Source organism: Bombina bombina, chromosome 3 (assembly GCF_027579735.1).
Source record: "Bombina bombina isolate aBomBom1 chromosome 3, aBomBom1.pri, whole genome shotgun sequence".
Taxonomy (NCBI): Eukaryota; Metazoa; Chordata; class Amphibia; order Anura; family Bombinatoridae; genus Bombina; species Bombina bombina.
This window is the reverse complement of record NC_069501.1, coordinates 1268689634-1268712050: the sequence shown is the minus strand read 5'-3', so window position 1 is coordinate 1268712050 and position 22417 is coordinate 1268689634. Positions and strand designations below refer to the sequence as shown.

At 39.5% G+C, this 22417-nt stretch overlaps 1 protein-coding gene across 2 annotated transcripts in view; it reads right to left on the bottom strand.

The window, feature by feature from the left end:
• Nucleotides 1-22417, bottom strand: part of LOC128654726 (ecto-ADP-ribosyltransferase 5-like) — a 170118-nt gene that overhangs the window by 31144 nt on the left and 116557 nt on the right. For both annotated transcript variants that reach the window (XM_053708812.1, XM_053708811.1), the window contains 2 exons: nucleotides 18936-19025; nucleotides 8056-8776 (listed from right to left, as the gene is read on the bottom strand). In XM_053708812.1, the coding sequence (XP_053564787.1) occupies nucleotides 8056-8776; nucleotides 18936-19004 (790 nt within the window). In that variant the 5' untranslated portion in view covers nucleotides 19005-19025. The remainder of the gene's footprint in view (nucleotides 1-8055; nucleotides 8777-18935; nucleotides 19026-22417) is intronic.

Sequence of the window (22417 nt, the reverse complement as noted above, 5' to 3'; positions counted from 1 at the left end):
TTGAGACATGGCTAGTGTTTGTTCTAGAGTGGGTGCTGTGACAGACCCTTCTGTCAGGACTGAAGGAGTTAATTGTGTTTAGCTAAGAATCTAATTTCTAAAGACAGGTTTTCTGGCCTCAGCTATTGTGTGCTATAATTACATTTAAGTAATAAACAGGCCATTGTTTAATCACCCTCAGAGAGCAGACGCTAGGTGATAAGACAAGCCAAATGTGTTTAAGTTGTTATCTGCCTAAGTAAAGTATTTAAGTAATGTAATTCTACTGTTTCATAAAAGGGCGTCTTCCCCTTTTTATCTAAATGTACAAGAGTCTTTCAACCCCCCCATCTGGGGTAAAACCTGTATAAATACTAGGCATCTAGCCTTTAATAAATGTCATTCTGTTTTAAACCTGAAACTGGCTGGGTTGTGAATTGCTGATTCCCTATGCAGGACATTGTTCATCTGGTATTAACCCTTGGTACACTGTTGGTACCGTAACAATTGGTGGCAAGCGACGGAATGAACCTTATCGCCCAGAAGAGCAACTACACAAGCCAGTAACCTCAGGAAGAGGGGGATTATTACAATACTGACTAAGATGGAAAAGAGAAAAGTAAATTTTGCAGCTTTTAAAAACTTCCTGGAAACAGAAGGAGAGATTGATGGGTACCTTGCGGATTTTGAGAGGCAATGTGCACTACACAAGGTACCCATAGAGGACTGGGTCACGATATTATCTGGAAAATTATCCGGCCGGGCCAGAGAGGCTTTTCGGGCCATTCCAGATGAGGAAGTCAGGGATTATAATACTGTAAAAGAGGCTCTGCTCTCCAGGTATGCGGTTACACCGGAGGCATACCGGAGGCGGTTCAGAGAAACTGTTAAATTAGCTGGAGATTCCTACCTTGAGTGGGCATGTAAGGTGCACCGCACAGCAGCTCACTGGATAGCGGGGTGCCAAGCCATATCTGGGGAAGAGGTGCTGCAGCTATTCCTGTTGGAACATTGCTTCGACAAGTTACCCGCAGGAGTTCGAGAGTGGGTTCGGGACCGTAAACCCTCCACCCTGCAGGAAGCGGCTCGCTTGGCAGATGAGTATACGGATGCCCGCAAACTGGACACTGCTACCACTAAGCCCCCTGCTAGAGTGGAGTACAGACCCCCAGTCACCCCAGCAGCTGCCAGTTACCAAACCCCGGCGCACCGCTATACCACACGGCCTCCGGCCACGAACTACCCTCAGAGAGCCCGGTTCAATTTGCGGTGCTACTCACAACCTATTCGGTGCTTTAGATGTAAGCAACTAGGGCACAAAAGACCAGAGTGTCCCCTAAACGCAGCGAAGCAAGCGCAGTCCTGGAGAAGACACGCCGGCGGAATCCCACGTAATCCTCAGCCTGCGGCCCGCTACGTAGAGGCGCAAGAATGCTGGAGCATCCTACATGAGGCAGACCTTGTGCAAGCTGCCCACCGGAATAACCGGCAACTGGTTAAAGTGAATGGGAAGAAGGTCAGTGGTCTACGGGATACTGGTGCTACCATGACCTTGCTTCAAAAGAACTTGGTGTCTGAGAAACAGTACACTGGAGACACTGTGGCTGTGAGGGTAGCAGGGGGCGATGTGTTCAGCCTACCTGTTGCCAGGGTACATTTGGATTGGGGAGTGGGCGCTAGACCTGTGAATGTGGGGGTCAAGAAGGACTTACCTGCTGATGTTCTTCTTGGAAATGACTTGGCCCCCCTTGTTTCTGCCTACGCTCCTATGGGTCCCGCTGATGTTAACTCTGTGACTACCCGTGCCCAGATCCGTGCAGCAGAGACTGACCCCCCTGCTGCTAAGCCCCAGGACGCTGAGCTCAGTAAATCTCTATCCGCTATTGATACGTGGAAGTCCCGTTACAATGCGCTGATGAAGGAGAAGAGGAGCGCAGAGGAAAAAGCACGTTTAGAACGTGAATCTCTGCTAGACAAGCTGCACCGACAGACTGCAGAAAACACCAGCTTGAGAGTGGAACATGAAACCTTAAAGACAAACTTAGCGACACTTGAGGAGAAGCTGACGCTGGCTCATAGTGAGGTGCAGCAACTCAAGGGCACCCTATGTCAGTATGAAGGGATTGTGGATACCTATAAAGAGCAGGTACAGAAAACTCGTAAAGAAGCTGATGGGATTTTGAAGGACTGTTTGGCCCTGGTCTGGGCACTGAGGAAGTTGAACCCTTCTTTGTATGGACAGAAATTCTCTCTCATAACGGGAATCCAGATGGATTGTCCTGGCAAACTGACATGCCTACCACCTCCTAGTCCGGTCATCCCCAGGTTGACCCGCCAAAGGGTCAAGCCGGGTCTGCCGGAGTGTTCCACAAGGGGGGAGATATGTGACAGACCCTTCTGTCAGGACTGAAGGAGTTAATTGTGTTTAGCTAAGAATCTAATTTCTAAAGACAGGTTTTCTGGCCTCAGCTATTGTGTGCTATAATTACATTTAAGTAATAAACAGGCCATTGTTTAATCACCCTCAGAGAGCAGACGCTAGGTGATAAGACAAGCCAAATGTGTTTAAGTTGTTATCTGCCTAAGTAAAGTATTTAAGTAATGTAATTCTACTGTTTCATAAAAGGGCGTCTTCCCCTTTTTATCTAAATGTACAAGAGTCTTTCAACCCCCCCATCTGGGGTAAAACCTGTATAAATACTAGGCATCTAGCCTTTAATAAATGTCATTCTGTTTTAAACCTGAAACTGGCTGGGTTGTGAATTGCTGATTCCCTATGCAGGACATTGTTCATCTGGTATTAACCCTTGGTACACTGTTGGTACCGTAACAGGTGCTATGTTTAGTTCTATAGCTTGAGTCATGGCTAGGGTTTGTTCTAGAGTGGGTGCTATGTTTATTTCTAAAGCTTGAGTCACGGCTAGTGTTTGTTCTAGAGTGGGTGCTATGTTTAGTTCTATAGCTTGAGTCACAGCTAGTGTTTGTTCTAGAGTGGGTGCTATGTTTAGTTCTATAGCTTGAGTCATGGCTAGGGTTTGTTCTAGAGTGGGTGCTATGTTTAGTTCTATAGCTTGAGTCACGGCTAGTGTTTGTTCTAGAGTGGGTGCTATGTTTAGTTCTATAGCTTGAGTCATGGCTAGTGTTTGTTCTAGAGTGGGTGCTATGTTTAGTTCTATAGCTTGAGTCACGGCTAGTGTTTGTTCTAGAGTGGGTGCTATGTTTAGTTCTATAGCTTGAGTCATGGCTAGTGTTTGTTCTAGAGTGGGTGCTATGTTTAGTTATAAAGCTTGAGTCATGGCTAGGGTTTGTTCTAGAGTGGGTGCTATATTTAGTTTTATAGCTTGAGTCACGGCTAGTGTTTGTTCTAGACTGGGTGCTATGTTTAGTTCTATAGCTTGAGTCACGGCTAGTGTTTGTTCTAGAGTGGGTGCTATGTTTAGTTCTATAGCTTGAGTCACGGCTAGTGTTTGTTCTAGAGTGGGTGCTATGTTTAGTTATATAGCTTGAGTCATGGCTAGGGTTTGTTCTAGAGTGGGTGCTATATTTAGTTCTATAGCTTGAGTCACGGCTAGTGTTTGTTCTAGACTGGGTGCTATGTTTAGTTCTATAGCTTGAGTCATGGCTAGGGTTTGTTCTAGATTTGAGGCTATGTCTAGAGTTGGTTCTAGATATTTGTTTATGGCTAGGGTTAAGTTTAGAGCTGGAGTTATGCTGCACAGCTGCCTGATAAACCAGTGCACACAGGGACATAAAACCACCATTCTTTACAAAACTGTGAGATGGAGAGCAAAGTAAGGGCAGACATTAAACAGATTAAGTGTAGTGCACTGTGTGGTGGCCTCATTTAGAGAATGATTGTGACATTTCTGGATGGGGATTACGCTAGCAAAAGAGGGGAGAGGGACAACAAGGGAGAACCCCCACACATGACAATCCTAAATAAACTGTCCATTCACTCCTCCCATATTAACTCTTCTGGAATTCATAAAGACACCTCAGGAAACCCACATATGCATTGTATGTCTAATACAAAAGGCTTCATTTTTTGAATTATGTAATTATCTAAGTTATGGCAGAATTCAAATGTTAAAGGGATATGAAACCCTAAAATGTTGTCTTGTGATTCAGACAGAACATACCATTTACACAAAAAATGTTTCCAATTTAATTCTACTATTATTATACTTTATTTATAAAGCGGCAACATATTCTGTTTCAATAATACAATGATACAACACATAGAAGAGAAAATAAAAATGTAATAAAAACACATACAGGAGGAGTTGAGGACTCTTCCTGTGGGAACTTACAATCTAGAAGGGTAGGAGGTTGAGAAACAGGAGGTGAGGACTGCAAGGGTGAGGATGATGTTAATACAGAGTTAGATGAGGGCAAGAACAAAAATGTATTTAGGGAGCGTTTAAAATAAGGCAGATTAGAGGAAAGTCTGAGAGCGTGAGGGAGAGCATTCCAGATGGTTGGTGCCACGCAAGAGAAGTCCTGTAGTCTAGCGTGGGAATAGATGATGGTAGAAGATGCAAGGAGCAGGTAATTGTTGGATCTTAGGAGGCGGGCTGCAGTATATTTGTTGATTAGTGAGGAAAGGTAGGGTGGGGCTGCATTGGTAAGGGCTTTGTAGGTCAGGGTGAGAATTTTGAATTTAATTCTGTTGTGAATGGGGAGTCAATGAAGGGACTCACAGAGAGGTGCAGCAGATACAGAGTGATAAGAAAGTTGGATTAGCCTGGCAGAGGCATTTAGGATAAATTGAATGGGGAGAGGGGGAGATGTGGGAGAGAGAAAGGCCAGTTAGTAGGTTATTGCAGTAGTCAAGTCGGGAACTTACAAGGGAGTGCATTGTTTGCTTTGTGGTGTCAGAGCTCAGAAATTGAGAATTTTGGAAATATTTCGAAGGTGGTTGTGGCAGGAGGAAGAGAGAAATTGGGTATGGGGGATGAAGGAAATGTTTGAGTCAAGTGTAACTCCAAAACAGCAGACTTGGGATGATGGGGAGATAGTGATACAGTTGTCAGTGATAGAAAAGTCAGAAATCGGAGTGGAGCTAGAGGGGGGATAAGAAGGAACTCAGTCTTGGACATGTTAATCGTTAGGCCATCCAGGAAGAAATGCCAGATAAGCAGTTGCTGATGTGAGAAAAAAAAGAGAGAGCATGGGTGCAGATGTAGATATGGGTGTCATCAGCATAGAGGTGATATTTGAAGCCACAGCTGTTGATAAGTTTACCCAGTGAAGAAGTATAAATGGAAAAAAGTAAAGGACCCAGGATAGAGCTTTGAGGTACTCCAACAAACTGATAGCTAGATTACGAGTTTTGCGTTATGAGTGAAAAAGCATCATTATGCTTCATAACGATGCTTTTTCCCTAATGCCGCTATTACAAGTATTGTCAGAATAGGTGTACCGCACACCTTTTTGGCCATCACACAAAGTCAGTACCGCACTTTTTAAAAAGTAAATTTTCAATGGGACTTCCATAGCGCCGGTATTACGAGTTTTGCTGTGAGGCCAAAAAAGTAAGCGGTACACTCTATAACCACAAGATCCGTACCGTCATCTAAAGTCAGTAGTTATGAGTTTTATGCTAAACAGCTGTAGCATAAAACTCATATCTAAACTGCTACAAAGTACACTAAACACCCATAAATTACCTATTAACCCCTAAACCGAGGCCCTCCCGCATAGCAAAGACTATAATACATTTATTAACCCCTAATCTGCCGCACCGGACATCGCCACCACTTAAAAAAAAAAATTAACCACTATTCTGCCGCTTCCCGACATCATCGCCACTATAATAAAATTATTAACCCCTAAACCGCCGCCCCCCGCATCGCAAACACTATTTAGATATTAACCCCTAATCTGACGTCCACCCACACCGTTGCTATAATAAACCTATTAACCCCTAAACCTAACCCTGATTGCAACAGCCAAAAGGATGTTTTCCCCTTTAATTCCTATTGGCTGATAGAATTCTATCAGCCAATCAGAATGTAAGGGACGCCATCTTGGATGACGTACCTTAAAGGGAAACTTCATTCTACGTGGACCATCGGAAGAAGAGGATGCTCCTCGCTGGATGTCTTGAAGATGGACCCGCTCCGCGCCAGATGGATGAAGATAGAAGATGCCGTCTGGATGAAGACTTCTGCCGGCTTCGATGAGGACTTTGGCCTGCTTGGATGAAGACTTCTGCCGGCTTCGATGAGGATTTCTGCCACTTGGATGAGGATGGATGTCCGGTCTTCGAAAACTGTAAGTGGTTTTATTTTTAGCTTAGGGTTTGGGCAGTAAAAGCAATGCCCATCCAAATGCCCTTTTCAGGGCAATGGGGAGCTTAGGTATATTTAGATAGGTTTTTATTTGGGGGGTTTGGTTGTGTGGGTGGTGGGTTTTACTGTTGGGGGGGTTTGTATTTTTTTTTTACAGGTAAAAGAGCTGATTTCTTTGGGGTATTGCCCAGCAAAAGGCACTTTTAAGGGCTATTATATTAGGAGTAATTCGTTTTTAATTTTGATAATTTCGTTTTTTATTTTGTGTCATTTAGTGTTTATTTATTTTTTGTAATTTAGATAAATGTATTTTATTAATTTAATGTATTGTTATGTTAGTTTTTAGTGTAAGGCAGGTAAGGTTTTATTTTACAGGTAACTTTGTATTTATTTTAACTAGGTAGTTAGTAAATAGTTAATAACTATTTAGTAACTAGTCTACCTACTTAAAATAAATACAAACTTATTTAATAAAAATAAAACCTAAGATAGCTACAATGTAACTATTAGTTATTTTGTAGCTAGCTTAGGTTTTATTTTACAGGTAAGTATTTAGTTTTAAATAGGAATTATTTAGGTAATAATTGTAAGATTTATTTAGATGTATTTTAATTATATTTAAGTTAGGGGGTGTTAGGGTTAGGTTCAGGGTTACGTTAGGGTTATGATTAGGGTTAGGGGTTAATATATTTATTTAGTGTTAGTGATGTTGGAGGCCAGAGGTTTAGGGGTTAATAACTTTAGTATAGTGGCGGTGACATTGGGGGTGGCAGATTAGGGGTTAATAACTGTAATGTAGGTGGCGGCGATGTTTAGGGGCGGCAGATTAGGGGTTAATAAGTGTATTTCAGTGGTCGCGATGTTAGGGGCAGCAGATTAGGGGTTAATAACATTATGTAGATTGCGGTGATGTTAGGGGCAGCAGATTAGGGGTTAATAACATTATTTAGGTTGCAGCAATGTTAGGGGCGGCAGATTAGGGGTGTTTAGACGTGGTTTTTATGTTAGGGTGTTAGGTTTAAACATAACTTTTTCCTTCCCCATAGACATCAATGGGGCTGCGTTACGGAGCTTTTGTTTCCGCGATCGCAGGTGTTAGGCTTTTTTTTTTGCCGGCTCTCCCCATTGATGTCTATGGGGAAATCGTGCACAAGCACGTCAAAGCAGGGTTTATATTTGGGTAAGGTATGGAGCTCAACGCCACTATATTGCCCGTACAAGCCTGCTTTTTGTAAAGGTGTAATAGCAGTGCAATAGGGAGGTGAAATAACGCCACTTTTGTGGCGCTCGTTAATTTCCCTATAGCGCTCAAAACTCGTAATCTAGCTGAGAGGCATTAAAGAGGATGAGTCACCAGCAAATGACACAGAAAAGGACCTGTGTGAAAGATAAGAGTGGATCCAAGAGAGCTGCGGGTCTGTAGAAGGAGGGGTGGTCATTTGTGTTGAAGGCAGCTGGAGGTCAAGTAAGATAAGTATCACATTTGCTTCATTCTCATTATATTTTGTGTTGAAGAGATACCTAGGTAGGTTGGCATCTGGATTACTACCTAGCAGGAAATAGTACTGCCATCTAGTGCGCTTGCAAAAGGATCACTTTCTTTTGTATCCCTTTAATTAGTACTTATGTACAATGTATCCTATGAATGTTGTACTAACAGAACAAAAAGCAAACCATTTCTGGGGTACCAGTTTTCCATTATTACAAAATACCAGCAAATATGAATTATTACCACAATATATCCATTGTCTTGCATTTTATACAGTAATGCTATGGCACCTACCTCCAAGGAATGCACAGTTGTAGTGGTGGCACGTTTGCTTTGTGCTTGTTATAACAAATTGGTGGCCTTCAACTGTATAGTTGGACACAAAAAAGATCTCACTTCCTGGAATGAGAACTTCATTTTCACTTCTGTCAGTGGAAAGATTCCCAATGTCAACACCAAAGCATGTAGTAATGTAAAAGAATGAATCCAGGCCAAAGGACTTTGCAGTCTCCACACTAGAGGAGGATGAGGTGAACTGGCCAAACCTGATGACGGGGCACATACCTGTTGGTGGCTCAAAGTGTTTGTCATGGATGCCCCTGTAGACTTTTCTGCACTCTGGCTGGAAGAGGTGTAGAGCTGTAGTCATGTAATAATGTAAGGCTTTGTAGTGAAAACTCTCTATATAATCAGATAGGGAGGTCACAGATGTCCGTACGGCTTCATTAAACCTCCTTGGAAATGACTGTTCTGGTGATGGGTAGTCTTTGTCCGTATAGATAAGAATTGCAATTCCATGTTCATCCCTGAACCCCTTAGGAAGTTCTGTTAGAGATGACTGCAGCTTTCTCTTTTCCCATTCCAAGGTCGCTTTATCCCAAATGCCTTTAAAATCTGGGTCCAGTGACTTCTCAGTCTCGAGCAACATTGATATTTCTGTCTCCATTTCTTCTGTGCATTGGGAATATTGGTCATCGTAGGCAAAAGGAACCATGCCCATCACTTCACACTGTACCTTTGTTAGGTCATTATGAGAGAAATAATGAATGTTTAAAATATATTGATTAATGTCAAGATTTTGTATGTATGACAACAAACATCATGACTAAAAAAGTAAACTTTAAAAAAATACTCTGTGTTATGTACTTATACACAATGACCTGAAGCCATAAATGGACTATATTACTCAAACAACCTTCAGATAAGCCACAATAAGGTCAACTAGTCCATCACACTAGGTTTCAGATGCAGATAGGCTATGCCTAAACCCAGTTGACACCCACCTACCCAACATATATATATATATATGTATATATATAGATCCAACGATAACCTGCACAACGGAGCGCACAAACAGTTCTCTGTTCACAGTAAGTAGGTAAAAGGCTCTATGAAAGGGGAGGGCGGGATATTTGAATCCCTTAATCACAGGCTATGGCATCTGTTGGTTCAGCGTGTCTGTTCCACACGCCAAGTGTAAAATCCAGAGTCCAAAAGAGAACCAAAAATAAGCGCTCAAAGCCCAAACTTGAAGGATAAAAAATTATGTTTATTAGGACATGTAAAAGCAAAAAATGTCCAAGAAGGACTATTAGTAATCCAGGTTAAAGTTGCAGGCACACAGAGCAGACATGTTTCGTGCTCAGGTGGCACTTGATCACTGCTTACCTGTGCACCTGCAAAGGCCTGCCTTTTAATTACAAAAATTTAAAGTGATACATTGCACATTTTATTTAAGTAACCTGAATGAAAAATATTAAGAGTTAATCTGCATAGTTAATCTATATAGTATATATGGGAACATAACAAACTTAAAAAAGATGTATATTATAATAGAGTACATAGAAGTATAGCAAAAGTAATTTGAAAAGAAAGAATACTTAAGAAAGATTTATGAATCCTAGTCTTATACTTGTACATTGGTTTAAAAGTTTTTAATGCAGTTAGTCACTGTCTCATGTTACAGTAACAGATCCTGAGCTATTATATATCTACAATTATACCATTAATTAATTGAGAAGTTATACAAATAAATCTAGATCTCTCCTCTTATTTATCCCTGAAGGATAGCTAGTTTGTAAAGTCAGTATCCAAAAGACTTCTCTTTTGTCTAGCATCATTTCCCTGTTTCCTCCTCTACTCCAGATGGGAACAAAATCTATACCCTGCACCATTAGGGCATTGACATCTGCATTGTATTTTTCCTTAAAATGTCTCGCTACCGGAGTATCTGAACTATCATCCTCAATGCTACGGAGGTGTTCTAAAAACCTTTCCTTGAGCGGCCTAGTGGTCTTTCCTGTATACTGCATGAAACAAATTTTACAGGTTAACAAATATATCACATGAGTAGTTGAACAATTTATTGAGTAGTTGATTTTATGTTGTTTGTGAGTTACTGACGATAATATTTCTTCTCCCTCTTTTACAAAATTACAAGTCCTACATATAGGCCTCCTGCACTTATAGAAGCCCTTCTTTCTTTGAAGCCAATTTTTGTTGGAGGTAGGTTTTAGCTCAGAAGGTGATAAATAGTTAGATAGAGTTTTACCTCTTTTAGATATGAAGTTACACCCTTCCTGCATAATTTCTTTAAGAATAGGATCTGAATATAATATTGGTATAGAACTTTGCACAATTTTGCAGATCTTATTATATTCCAAACTGTAGTTTGTAATAAATTTGAGTTTATTATGATTTTTGTCAGTATTTATTTGTTGTTTCTTTCTATTTAAAAGATGTTTTCTAGGTATGTGATCAACAGTATTTTTGGCTTTTATTAATACCTCATTTTTGTAGCCTCTATCTTTAAGTCTCTCTAAGGCAATCTTTGCATATTTCTGATACTCATCCTCTGTTGTACAGTTTCTTTTTAGTCTAATTAGTTCACCTTTGGGTATAGCTTCGATGACATGTTTAGGATGACATGAGTCATATTTTAAAGTAGTGTTTCCTGCTGTCGGTTTCCTAAATAATGTGGTATTTATATTCTGAGAATTTTCATCAGTGAAAATAGTTAAGTCAAGGAAATTGACATTGGTTGCACTATATTGGCTTGTAAATTCAATGCCACATTCATTAAAGTTTAGGTATTGACAAAATTCCTCTATCTCTGAATCACTTCCATCATATATGAACAATAGGTCATCTATGTATCGAAAAAATGATACAATACGTGGTTTGTGTGGGTTTCTATCTCCAAAGACGTGGGACAGCCATGGGGGGCAAATTTGCCCCCTCCTACGCCAACCTTTTCATGGGTTGGTGAGAGCTGTCCCACGTCTTTGGAGATAGAAACCCACACAAACAACGATTTGTATCATTTTTTCGATACATAGATGACCTATTGTTCATATATGATGGAAGTGATTCAGAGATAGAGGAATTTTGTCAATACCTAAACTTTAATGAATGTGGCATTGAATTTACAAGCCAATATAGTGCAACCAATGTCAATTTCCTTGACTTAACTATTTTCACTGATGAAAATTCTCAGAATATAAATACCACATTATTTAGGAAACCGACAGCAGGAAACACTACTTTAAAATATGACTCATGTCATCCTAAACATGTCATCTAAGCTATACCCAAAGGTGAACTAATTAGACTAAAAAGAAACTGTACAACAGAGGATGAGTATCAGAAATATGCAAAGATTGCCTTAGAGAGACTTAAAGATAGAGGCTACAAAAATGAGGTATTAATAAAAGCCAAAAATACTGTTGATCACATACCTAGAAAACATCTTTTAAATAGAAAGAAACAACAAATAAATACTGACAAAAATCATAATAAACTCAAATTTATTACAAACTACAGTTTGGAATATAATAAGATCTGCAAAATTGTGCAAAGTTCTATACCAATATTATATTCAGATCCTATTCTTAAAGAAATTATGCAGGAAGGGTGTAACTTCATATCTAAAAGAGGTAAAACTCTATCTAACTATTTATCACCTTCTGAGCTAAAACCTACCTCCAACAAAAATTGGCTTCAAAGAAAGAAGGGCTTCTATAAGTGCAGGAGGCCTATATGTAGGACTTGTAATTTTGTAAAAGAGGGAGAAGAAATATTATTGTCAGTAACTCACAAACAACATAAAATCAACTACTCAATAAATTGTTCAACTACTCGTGATATATTTGTTAACCTGTAAAATTTGTTTCATGCAGTATACAGGAAAGACCACTAGGCCACTCAAGGAAAGGTTTTTAGAACACCTGCGTAGCATTGAGGATGATAGTTCAGATACTCCGGTAGCGAGACATTTTAAGGAAAAACACAATGCAGATGTCAATGCCCTAATGGTGCAGGGTATAGATTTTGTTCCCATCTGGAGTAGAGGAGGAAACAGGGAAATGATGCTAGACAAAAGAGAAGTCTTTTGGATACTGACTTTACAAACTAGCTATCCTTCAGGGATAAATAAGAGGAGAGATCTAGATTTATTTGTATAACTTCTCAATTAATTAATGGTATAATTGTAGATATATAATAGCTCAGGATCTGTTACTGTAACATGAGACAGTGACTAACTGCATTAAAAACTTTTAAACCAATGTACAAATATAAGACTAGGATTCATAAATCTTTCTTAAGAATTCTTTCTTTTCAAATTACTTTTGCTATACTTCTATGTACTCCATTACAATATACATCTTTTTTAAGTTTGTTATGTTCCCATATATACTATATAGATTAACTATGCAGATTAACTCTTGATATTTTTCATTCAGGTTACTTAAATAAAATGTGCAATGTATCACTTTAAATTTTTGTAATTAAAAGGCAGGCCTTTGCAGGTGCACAGGTAAGCAGTGATCAAGTGCCACCTGAGCACGAAACATGTCTGCTCTGTGTGCCTGCAACTTTAACCTGGATTACTAATAGTCCTTCTTGGACATTTTTTGCTTTTACATGTCCTAATAAACATAATTGTTTATCCTTCAAGTTTGGGCTTTGAGCGCTTATTTTTGGAATATATATATATATATATGTGTGTGTGTGTGTGCCTTTATATGTACAATGGTCTTCAAATAGGGTAATATGTTCTAAGTATTTTTAAATAGATATTCCTATATATATATATATATATATATATATATATATATATATATATATCTATACCTATGTATAACCATTTGTATATATTAATATTTCGTGTTGGGTTACCACTCATGAGAAAATGCGATTGGGTTTCTGCAAGTTGTCTGGATGTTAGGTTTTTCCCCACCTTTTACGCTCCATAGGTCTATGGGAGAATACGTTGACGTGATTAAGATATTGTAACTTCAGCATGTAATATGCGCAGTATCCAACACGCCAAAAGTCGAGCGCAGTTAGCACTCCACTCGTAATCTAGCATAGAATGTTGAAAAGGATACCTAGATAGGCTCAGTAGGTGGCAGCTAGCTGCTGATTGGTGACTGCACATATATGTCTCTTGTCATTGGCTTACATAAATATTCAGCTAGCTTCTTGTGGTGCAGAGAATGAAGCTAAACTGACAAAATAAGTCAACTGGAAAGTTGTTTTAAATGTATTTTCTATGGCCTAGATTTGGAGTTTTGTCGGTAACGACCCGAAAAACTAACGCCGGCTTTTTTCTGGCCACACCATAAAAATAACTCTGGTATTGAGAGTCCACATAAAGGCTGCGTTAGGCTCCAAAAAAGGAGCGTAGAGCATATTTAACGCAACTTCAACTCTCGATACCAGAGTTGCTTACGGACGCGGCCAGCCTCAAAAACGTGCTCGTGCACGATTCCCCCATAGGAAACAATGGGGCTGTTTGAGCTGAAAAAAAAACCAAACACCTGCAAAAAAGCCGCGTTCAGCTCCTAACGCAGCCCCATTGTTTGCTATGCGGTAACCCTTCCTACGTCTGCACTTAACACTCTAACATGTACCCCGAGTCTAAACACCCCTAACCTTACACTTATTAACCCCTAATCTGCCGCCCCCGCTATCGCTGACCCCTGCATATTATTATTAACCCCTAATCTGCCGCTCCGTAAACCGCCGCTACTTACATTATCCCTATGTACCCCTAATCTGCTGCCCTAACATCGCCGACCCCTATATTATATTTATTAACCCCTAATCTGCCCCCCACAACGTCGCCTCCACCTGCCTACACTTATTAACCCCTAATCTGCCGAGCGGACCTGAGCGCTACTATAATAAAGTTATTAACCCCTAATCCGCCTCACTAACCCTATCATAAATAGTATTAACCCCTAATCTGCCCTCCCTAACATCGCCGACACCTAACTTCAAACATTAACCCCTAATCTGCCGACTGGAGCTCACCGCTATTCTAATAAATGTATTAACCCCTAAAGCTAAGTCTAACCCTAACACTAACACCCCCCTAAGTTAAATATAATTTAAATCTAACGAAATTAATTAACTCTTATTAAATAAATTATTCCTATTTAAAGCTAAATACTTACCTGTAAAATAAATCCTAATATAGCTACAATATAAATTATAATTATATTATAGCTATTTTAGGATTTATATTTATTTTACAGGTAACTTTGTATTTATTTTAACCAGGTACAATAGCTATTAAATAGTTAAGAACTATTTAATAGCTAAAATAGATAAAATAATTACAAATGTACCTGTAAAAGAAATCCTAACCTAAGTTACAAATAAACCTAACACTAGACTATCAATAAATTAATTAAATAAACTACCTACAATTACCTACAATTAACCTAACACTACACTATCAATAAATTAATTAAATACAATTGCTACAAATAAATACAATTAAATAAACTAGCTAAAGTACAAAAAATAAAAAAGAACTAAGTTACAAAAATAAAAAAATATTTACAAACATAAGAAAAATATTACAACAATTTTAAACTAATTACACCTACTCTAAGCCCCCTAATAAAATAACAAAGCCCCCATGTAAAAAAATGCCCTACCCTATTCTAAATTACTAAAGCTCAAAGCTCTTTTACCTTACCAGCCCTGAACAGGGCCCTTTGCGGGGCATGCCCCAAGAAATACAGCTCTTTTGCCTGGAAAAAAAAACATACAATACCCAAGCCCCCCAACATTACAACCCACCACCCACATACCCCTAATCTAACCCAAACCCCCCTTAAATAAACCTAACACTAAGCCCCTGAAGATCATCCTACCTTGTCTTCACCATACCAGGTTCACCGATCGGTCCAGAAGAGCTCCTCCGATGTCCTGATCCAAGCCCAAGCGGGGGGCTGAAGAGGTCCATGATCCGGCTGAAGTCTTCATCCAAGCGGGGCAGAAGAGGTCTTCCATCCGATTGAAGTCTTCATCCAAGCGGCATCCATCCGGAGCAAAGCGGCAGCATCCTGAAGACCTCCACCGCGGAACATCCATCCTGGCCGACGACTGAACGACGAATGACGGTTCCTTTAAATGACGTCATCCAAGATGGCGTCCCTCGAATTCCGATTGGCTGATAGGATTCTATCAGCCAATCGGAATTAAGGTAGGAATATTCTGATTGGCTGATGGAATCAGCCAATCAGAATCAAGTTCAATCCAATTGGCTGATCCGATCAGCCAATCAGATTGAGCTCACATTCTATTGGCTGTTCCGATCAGCCAATAGAATTCAAGCTCAATCTGATTGGCTGATTGGATCAGCCAATCGGATTGAACTTGATTCTGATTGGCAGCCAATCAGAATATTCCTACCTTAATTCCGATTGGCTGATAGAATCCTATCAGCCAATCGGAATTCGAGGGACGCCATCTTGGATGACATCATTTAAAGGAACCGTCATTCGTCGTTCAGTCGTCGGCCAGGATGGATGTTCCGCGGTGGAGGTCTTCAGGATGCTGCCGCTTTGCTCCGGATGGATGCCGCTTGGATGAAGACTTCAATCGGATGGAAGACCTCTTCTGCCCCGCTTGGATGAAGACTTCAGCCGGATCATGGACCTCTTCAGCCCCCCGCTTGGGCTTGGATCAGGACATCGGAGGAGCTCTTCTGGACCGATCGGTGAACCTGGTATGGTGAAGACAAGGTAGGATGATCTTCAGGGGCTTAGTGTTAGGTTTATTTAAGGGGGGTTTGGGTTAGATTAGGGGTACGTGGGTGGTGGGTTGTAATGTTGGGGGGCTTGGGTATTGTATGTTTTTTTTTACAGGCAAAAGAGCTGTATTTCTTGGGGCATGCCCCGCAAAGGGCCCTGTTCAGGGCTGGTAAGGTAAAAGAGCTTTGAACTTTAGTAATTTAGAATAGGGTAGGGCATTTTTTTATTTTGGGGGGCTTTGTTATTTTATTAGGGGGCTTAGAGTAGGTGTAATTAGTTTAAAATTGTTGTAATATTTTTCTTATGTTTGTAAATATTTTTTTATTTTTTGTAACTTAGTTCTTTTTTATTTTTTGTACTTTAGCTAGTTTATTTAATTGTATTTATTTGTAACAATTGTATTTAATTAATTTATTGATAGTGTAGTGTTAGGTTAATTGTAGGTAATTGTAGGTAGTTTATTTAATTAATTTATTGATAGTCTAGTGTTAGGTTTATTTGTAACTTAGGTTAGGATTTCTTTTACAGGTACATTTGTAATAATTTTAACTATTTTAGCTATTAAATAGTTCTTAACTATTTAATAGCTATTGTACCTGGTTAAAATAAATACAAAGTTACCTGTAAAATAAATATAAATCCTAAAATAGCTATAATTATAATTTATATTGTAGCTATATTAGGATTTATTTTGCAGGTAAGTATTTAGCTTTAAATAGGAATAATTTATTTAATAAGAGTTAATTAATTTCGTTAGATTTAAATTATATTTAACTTAGGGGGGTGTTAGTGTTAGGGTTAGACTTAGCTTTAGGGGTTAATACATTTATTAGAATAGCGGCGAGATTCGGTCAGCAGATTAGGGGTTAATAATTGAAGTTAGGTGTCGGCGATGTTAGGGAGGGCAGATTAGGGGTTAATACTATTTATGATAGTGTTAGTGAGGCGGATTAGGGGTTAATAACTTTATTATAGTAGCGCTCAGGTCCGGTCGGCAGATTAGGGGTTAATAAGTGTAGGCAGGTGTCGGCGACGTTGAGGGGGGCAGATTAGGGGTTAATAAATATAATACAGGTGTCGGCGGTGTTAGGGGCAGCAGATTAGGGGTACATAAGGATAACGTAGGTGGCGGCGCTTTGCGGTCGGCAGATTAGGGGTTAATAAGTGTAGGCAGGTGGAGGCGACGTTGAGGGGGCAGATTGTTAGGGGCAGCAGATTAGGGGTACATAAGTATAACGTAGGTGGCGTTCGGCAGATTAGGGGTTAAAAAATTTTTTTCGAGTGTCGGTGATGTGGGGGGACCTCGGTTTAGGGGTACATAGGTAGTTTATGGGTGTTAGTGTACTTTAGAGCACAGTAGTTAAGAGCTTTATAAACCGGCGTTAGCCCAGAAAGCTCTTAACTACTGACTTTTTTCCTGCGGCTGGAGTTTTGTCGTTAGATGTCTAACGCTCACTTCAGAAACGACTCTAAATACCGGAGTTATAAAAATCCCATTGAAAAGATAGGATACGGAATTTACGTAAGGGGATCTGCGGTATGGAAAAGTCGCGGCTGGAAAGTGAGCATTAGACCCTATTTTGAGTGACTCCAAATACCGACGGTAGCCTAAAACCAGCGTTAGGAGCCTCTAACGCTGGTTTTCACGGCTACCGCCAAACTCCAAATCTAGGCCTTAGTGAATCATGATAAAGAATTGGACCCATAATTCTGGCCAATAAGAAATTTGTTTTTTTAAAGGTTCTGAATGGAAAGGATAATTGTCATTTTGGCTGCATCATAAATTTGATTCTCCAAATGTAATTATGTGTCCCACATCCCTGAGGTGCATATTTTAGTAACCGCTATAGGTTTTTATGGCAAGGGTCAGCAATGAAGAGTTAAAGGACATTTGTCAAGAGACTTCCTGAATTTAGCCTTGGCACTCTTTCACGCTCATAGGAATTCCTGGAGATAGGAAAAGATACAGAGGCGCCTCTAAGTGCAGTATCCGCAGACAAATCCGATCAACAACAAAGATTTATGTAGTCACATATAGCAAAGAGCACTGTAGTACAAATGGAGCAGACTGAGACTTCTAAGCCGCTCGGCTAACTCTAGACAACGATGATTCTCACAGGAGGATATTACTCCGTATTCTCCCTGCAACGCTCCACGTTGTATCTGCCAAAGGTAACTTGTAAGCAACCTCCCCAAATGAATTTGTGTAGCCAGAGCAGGACAGTTCAGTGCAGACAGGAGCAGATAATGTTTCAGTTTTCAGCAGCTAAGACTGGTTGGAGCACTTTGCAGTTAAGTAGATGAAAACAAGTAAAAGCCTATTTATGCAATATTCATTTTTAATAAAGTGTTCTATGTATTTATAAATATAAAGAAAAGTCCGTAGAGAGCACTCTCTGTGATATAAACAAGGGTTATTCTGTGTAAACGTTTTCAGGTGGAGGCTCTCATCAGACAAGTGGAAAAACAATAACTATTTACATGGAATAAACCTTGTTTATATCCTGGAGCGTGCTCTCTACGGACTTTTCTTTGTATCTAGTTTTGGGAAGCACCCCGGCTTGATTATGTTCAGGACAGATAGTGCTGGCTTTTTGCATATTCTATTTATAAATATATATCTGTATATATATCTATATTCATTATTCATGTGTGTGTGTATATATATATATATATATATATATGTATGTATAAATATATATTGTGCCAAAAAAACATAAGATACCTATAGAAATATTTATATCTGAATAAACAGAATATTATTTGCTATGTGCAGAACATAGGAATGTGAAATATTCATATTTTCATGTCCGGTTAGCTCACATGAGAATATGAGATCAGGTTTGCGCGAGAGTAAGGTGATGTCCACTTTTTTTTTTCCATTGACTTCTATGGGAGAATAAATAAATGCGCTCGTGATATTGTAAGTTCGGCTTTTGCGCTGGTCGGGTTTACTTTCAAGTTCAACTCATAATACCAGTGCAACCCGACGAGCGCAAAAAGCTTACTCCTAGAGCAATTACCGCTCGAGCTTAAGTGTAAAATAGCGCTCCACTTATAATGTGGCCCTAAGTATTTTTGTTGCATAGCAATATATGAGGTGCATGTACACAATTTACTAACCTGTGGTCTCCCCAGGTGGATAAAAACGAATACGTGAACCAGGGGGATAACAGAGAAAATCCCCTTCATGTCTGCTTATGTTGTTAGAGTCTACAAAAAGGGAAACAAAATCTGAAATATCAATAATATAAACATCTTGTGCTTTGTATTGTGTGATTTTATTACACAGTCAGGGTGAGATAGTGACAATCAAATAAAGCAAAAGACTGGAAAATATGACTTTGTATTTCTTAAAGGGACGTTAAACACTAAATAAAAGCTAGATAGAATGACGCATTCAAACAAAAGATTAGTCTTAAAAAAATACATCTACATTTTATTCTAAGTTTCATTAGCTGTTTACATATTGACAAAATAAGTGTAAATTTAAGGGGGCCGAATTATCAAATGGCGGGCGGACATGACTCGCTGCCTGCATTAACATTCTAGTGAACTTCCTGTGCAATGCCACCCCCTGTAGATTTGTGACCAATCGGCCGCTAGCAGGGGGTGTCAAGCAACCCGATCGTGTCCGATCGGGTTGATTGGCGTCTGACACTCAGAGCAGGCGGACGAGTTAAGTCTTAAGACCGCTCGCTGCTTCTTAACTGTTGTTTCCGGCGATCCTAAAGGCTTGCACGGAAACAAGTCGACTAGGGGCCAATCGGCCCCTTAGTGTCTATAAAACAATGGGAGCTGCCATGTTGTAACTTAGGTTACCTTCTCTGCTGTGGCTAATTAGGGACAGTTATAAATAGGTCACTAGAGTGTGCAGCCAATGGCTGTGTGGGATATAACAGAAACTGTTTCTAACAGGAACTGAAAAGTTTATAATTTCAGAATGAAATGACAGAAAAAGGGGACAATATAAATAATAAAAGTATATTGCAAAGTTTTTTTTATATACAGGTAAATGATTTATCATTTTATATTGCCATCTCTTAACGCCTAGATTTAGAGTTTGGCGTTAGCCGTCAAAACAAGCGTTAGGGGCTCCTAACGCTGGTTTTGGGCTACCGCTGGTATTTAGAGTCGTTTAGGTAAAGGTCTAACGCTCACTTTGCAGCCGCGACTTTTCCATACCGCAGATCCCCCTACGCCATTTGCGTATACTATCTTTTCAATGGGATCTGTTTAACGCCGGTATTTAGAGTCTTGGCTGAAGTGAGCGTTAGAAATCTAACGACAAGACTCCAGCCGCAGAGAAAAGCCAGGAGTTAAGAGCTTTCTGGGCTAACGCCGGTTCATAAAGCTCTTAACTACTGTGCTCTAAAGTACACTAACACCCATAAACTACCTATGCACCCCTAAACCGAGGTCCCCCCACATCGCCGGCACTCTATTAAAGTTTTTTAACCCCTAATCTGCCGACCGCACACCGCCGCAACCTACGTTATCCCTATGTACCCCTAATCTGCTGCCCCTAACACCGCCGACCCCTATATTATATTTATTAACCCCTAATCTGCCGCCCCCAACTTCGCCGCCACCTACCTACACTTATTAACCCCTAATCTGCCGACCGGACCTCACCGCTACTATAATAAAGTTATTAACCCCTAATCCGCCTCACTCCCGCCTCAATAACCCTATAATAAATACTATTAACCCCTAATCTGCCCTCCCTAACATCGCTGACACCTAACTTCAAGTATTAACCCCTAATCTGCCGACCGGACCCCACCGCTACTCTAATAAATTTATTAACCCCTAAAGCTAAGTCTAACCCTAACTCTAACACCCCCCTAAGTTAAATATAATTTTTATCTAACGAAATAAATTAGCTCTTATTAAATAAATTATTCCTATTTAAAGCTAAATACTTACCTGTAAAATAAACCCTAATATAGCTACAATATAAATTATAATTATATTGTAGCTATTTTAGGATTTATATTTATTTTACAGGTAACTTTGTATTTATTTTAACCAGGTACAATAGTTATTAAATAGTTAATAACTATTTAATAGCTACCTAGTTAAAATAATTACAAAATTACCTGTAACATAAATCCTAACCTAAGTTACAATTAAACCTAACACTACACTATCAATAAATGAATTAAATAAAATACCTACAATTATCTACAATTAAACCTAACACTACACTATCAATAACTTAATTACATAAAATACCTACAAATAAATACAATTAAATAAACTAACTAAAGTAGAAAAATTAAAAAAGAACTAAGTTACAAAAAATAATTTACAAACATTAGAAAAATATTACAACAATTTTAAGCTAAATACACCTACTCTAAGCCCCCTAATAAAATAACAAAGCCCCCCAAAATAAAAAAATTCCCTACCCTATTCTAAAATAAAAATAGAAAAGCTCTTTTACCTTACCAGCCCTTAAAAGGGCCTTTTGCGGGGCATGCCCCAAAGAATTCTGCTCTTTTGCTTGAAAAAAAACCCATACAATACCCCCCCCAACATTACAACCCACCACCCACATACCCCTAATCTAACCCAAACCCCCCTTAAATAAACCTAACACTAAGCCCCTGAAGATCTTCCTACCTTATCTTCACCACGCCGGGTATCACCGATCGGTCCAGAAGAGCCTCCAAAGTCTTCATCCAAGCCCAAGCGGGGGCTGAAGAGATCCATCATCGGGCTGAAGAGGTCCATCATCGGGCTGAAGAGGTCCATCATCGGGCTGAAGAGGTCCATCATCGGGCTGAAGTCTTTATCCAAGCGGTGGCTGAAGAGGTCCATCATTGGGCAGAAGTCTTCATCCTATCCTGGCAGAAGAGGATATCCGGACCGGTAGACATCTTCATCCAAGCCGCATCTTCTATCTTCATCCATCCGGAGTGGAGCCATCTTCTTCCAGCTGACGCGGATCCATCCTCTTCTACCGACGCCTACTCGCCGAATGACGGTTCCTTTAAATGACGTCATCCAAGATGGCGTCCCTCGAATTCTGATTGGCTGATAGGATTCTATCAGCCAATCGGAATTAAGGTAGGAAAATTCTGATTGGCTGATGGAATCAGCCAATCAGATTCAAGTTCAATCCGATTGGCTGATCCAATCAGCCAATCAGATTAAGCTCGCATTCTATTGGCTGATCGGAACAGCCAATAGAATGCGAGATCAGGCTGATTGGCTGATTCCATCAGCCAATCAGAATTTTCCTACCTTAATTCTGATTGTTTTTTTTTCAGGCAAAAGAGCTGATTTCTTTGGGGCATGCCCCGCAAAAGGCCCTTTTAAGGGCTGGTAAGGTAAAAGAGCTTTTCTATTTTTATTTTAGAATAGGGTAGAGAATTTTTTTATTTTGGGGGGCTTTGTTATTTTATTAGGTGGCTTAGAGTAGGTGTAATTAGCTTAACATTGTTGTAATCTCTTTCTAATGTTTGTAAATTATTTTTTTATTTTTTGTAACTTAGTTCTTTTTTATTTTTTGTACGTTAGTTAGTTTATTTAATTGTATTTATCTGTAGGTATTTTATGTAATTAATTTATTTATTGATAGTGTAGTGTTAGGTTTA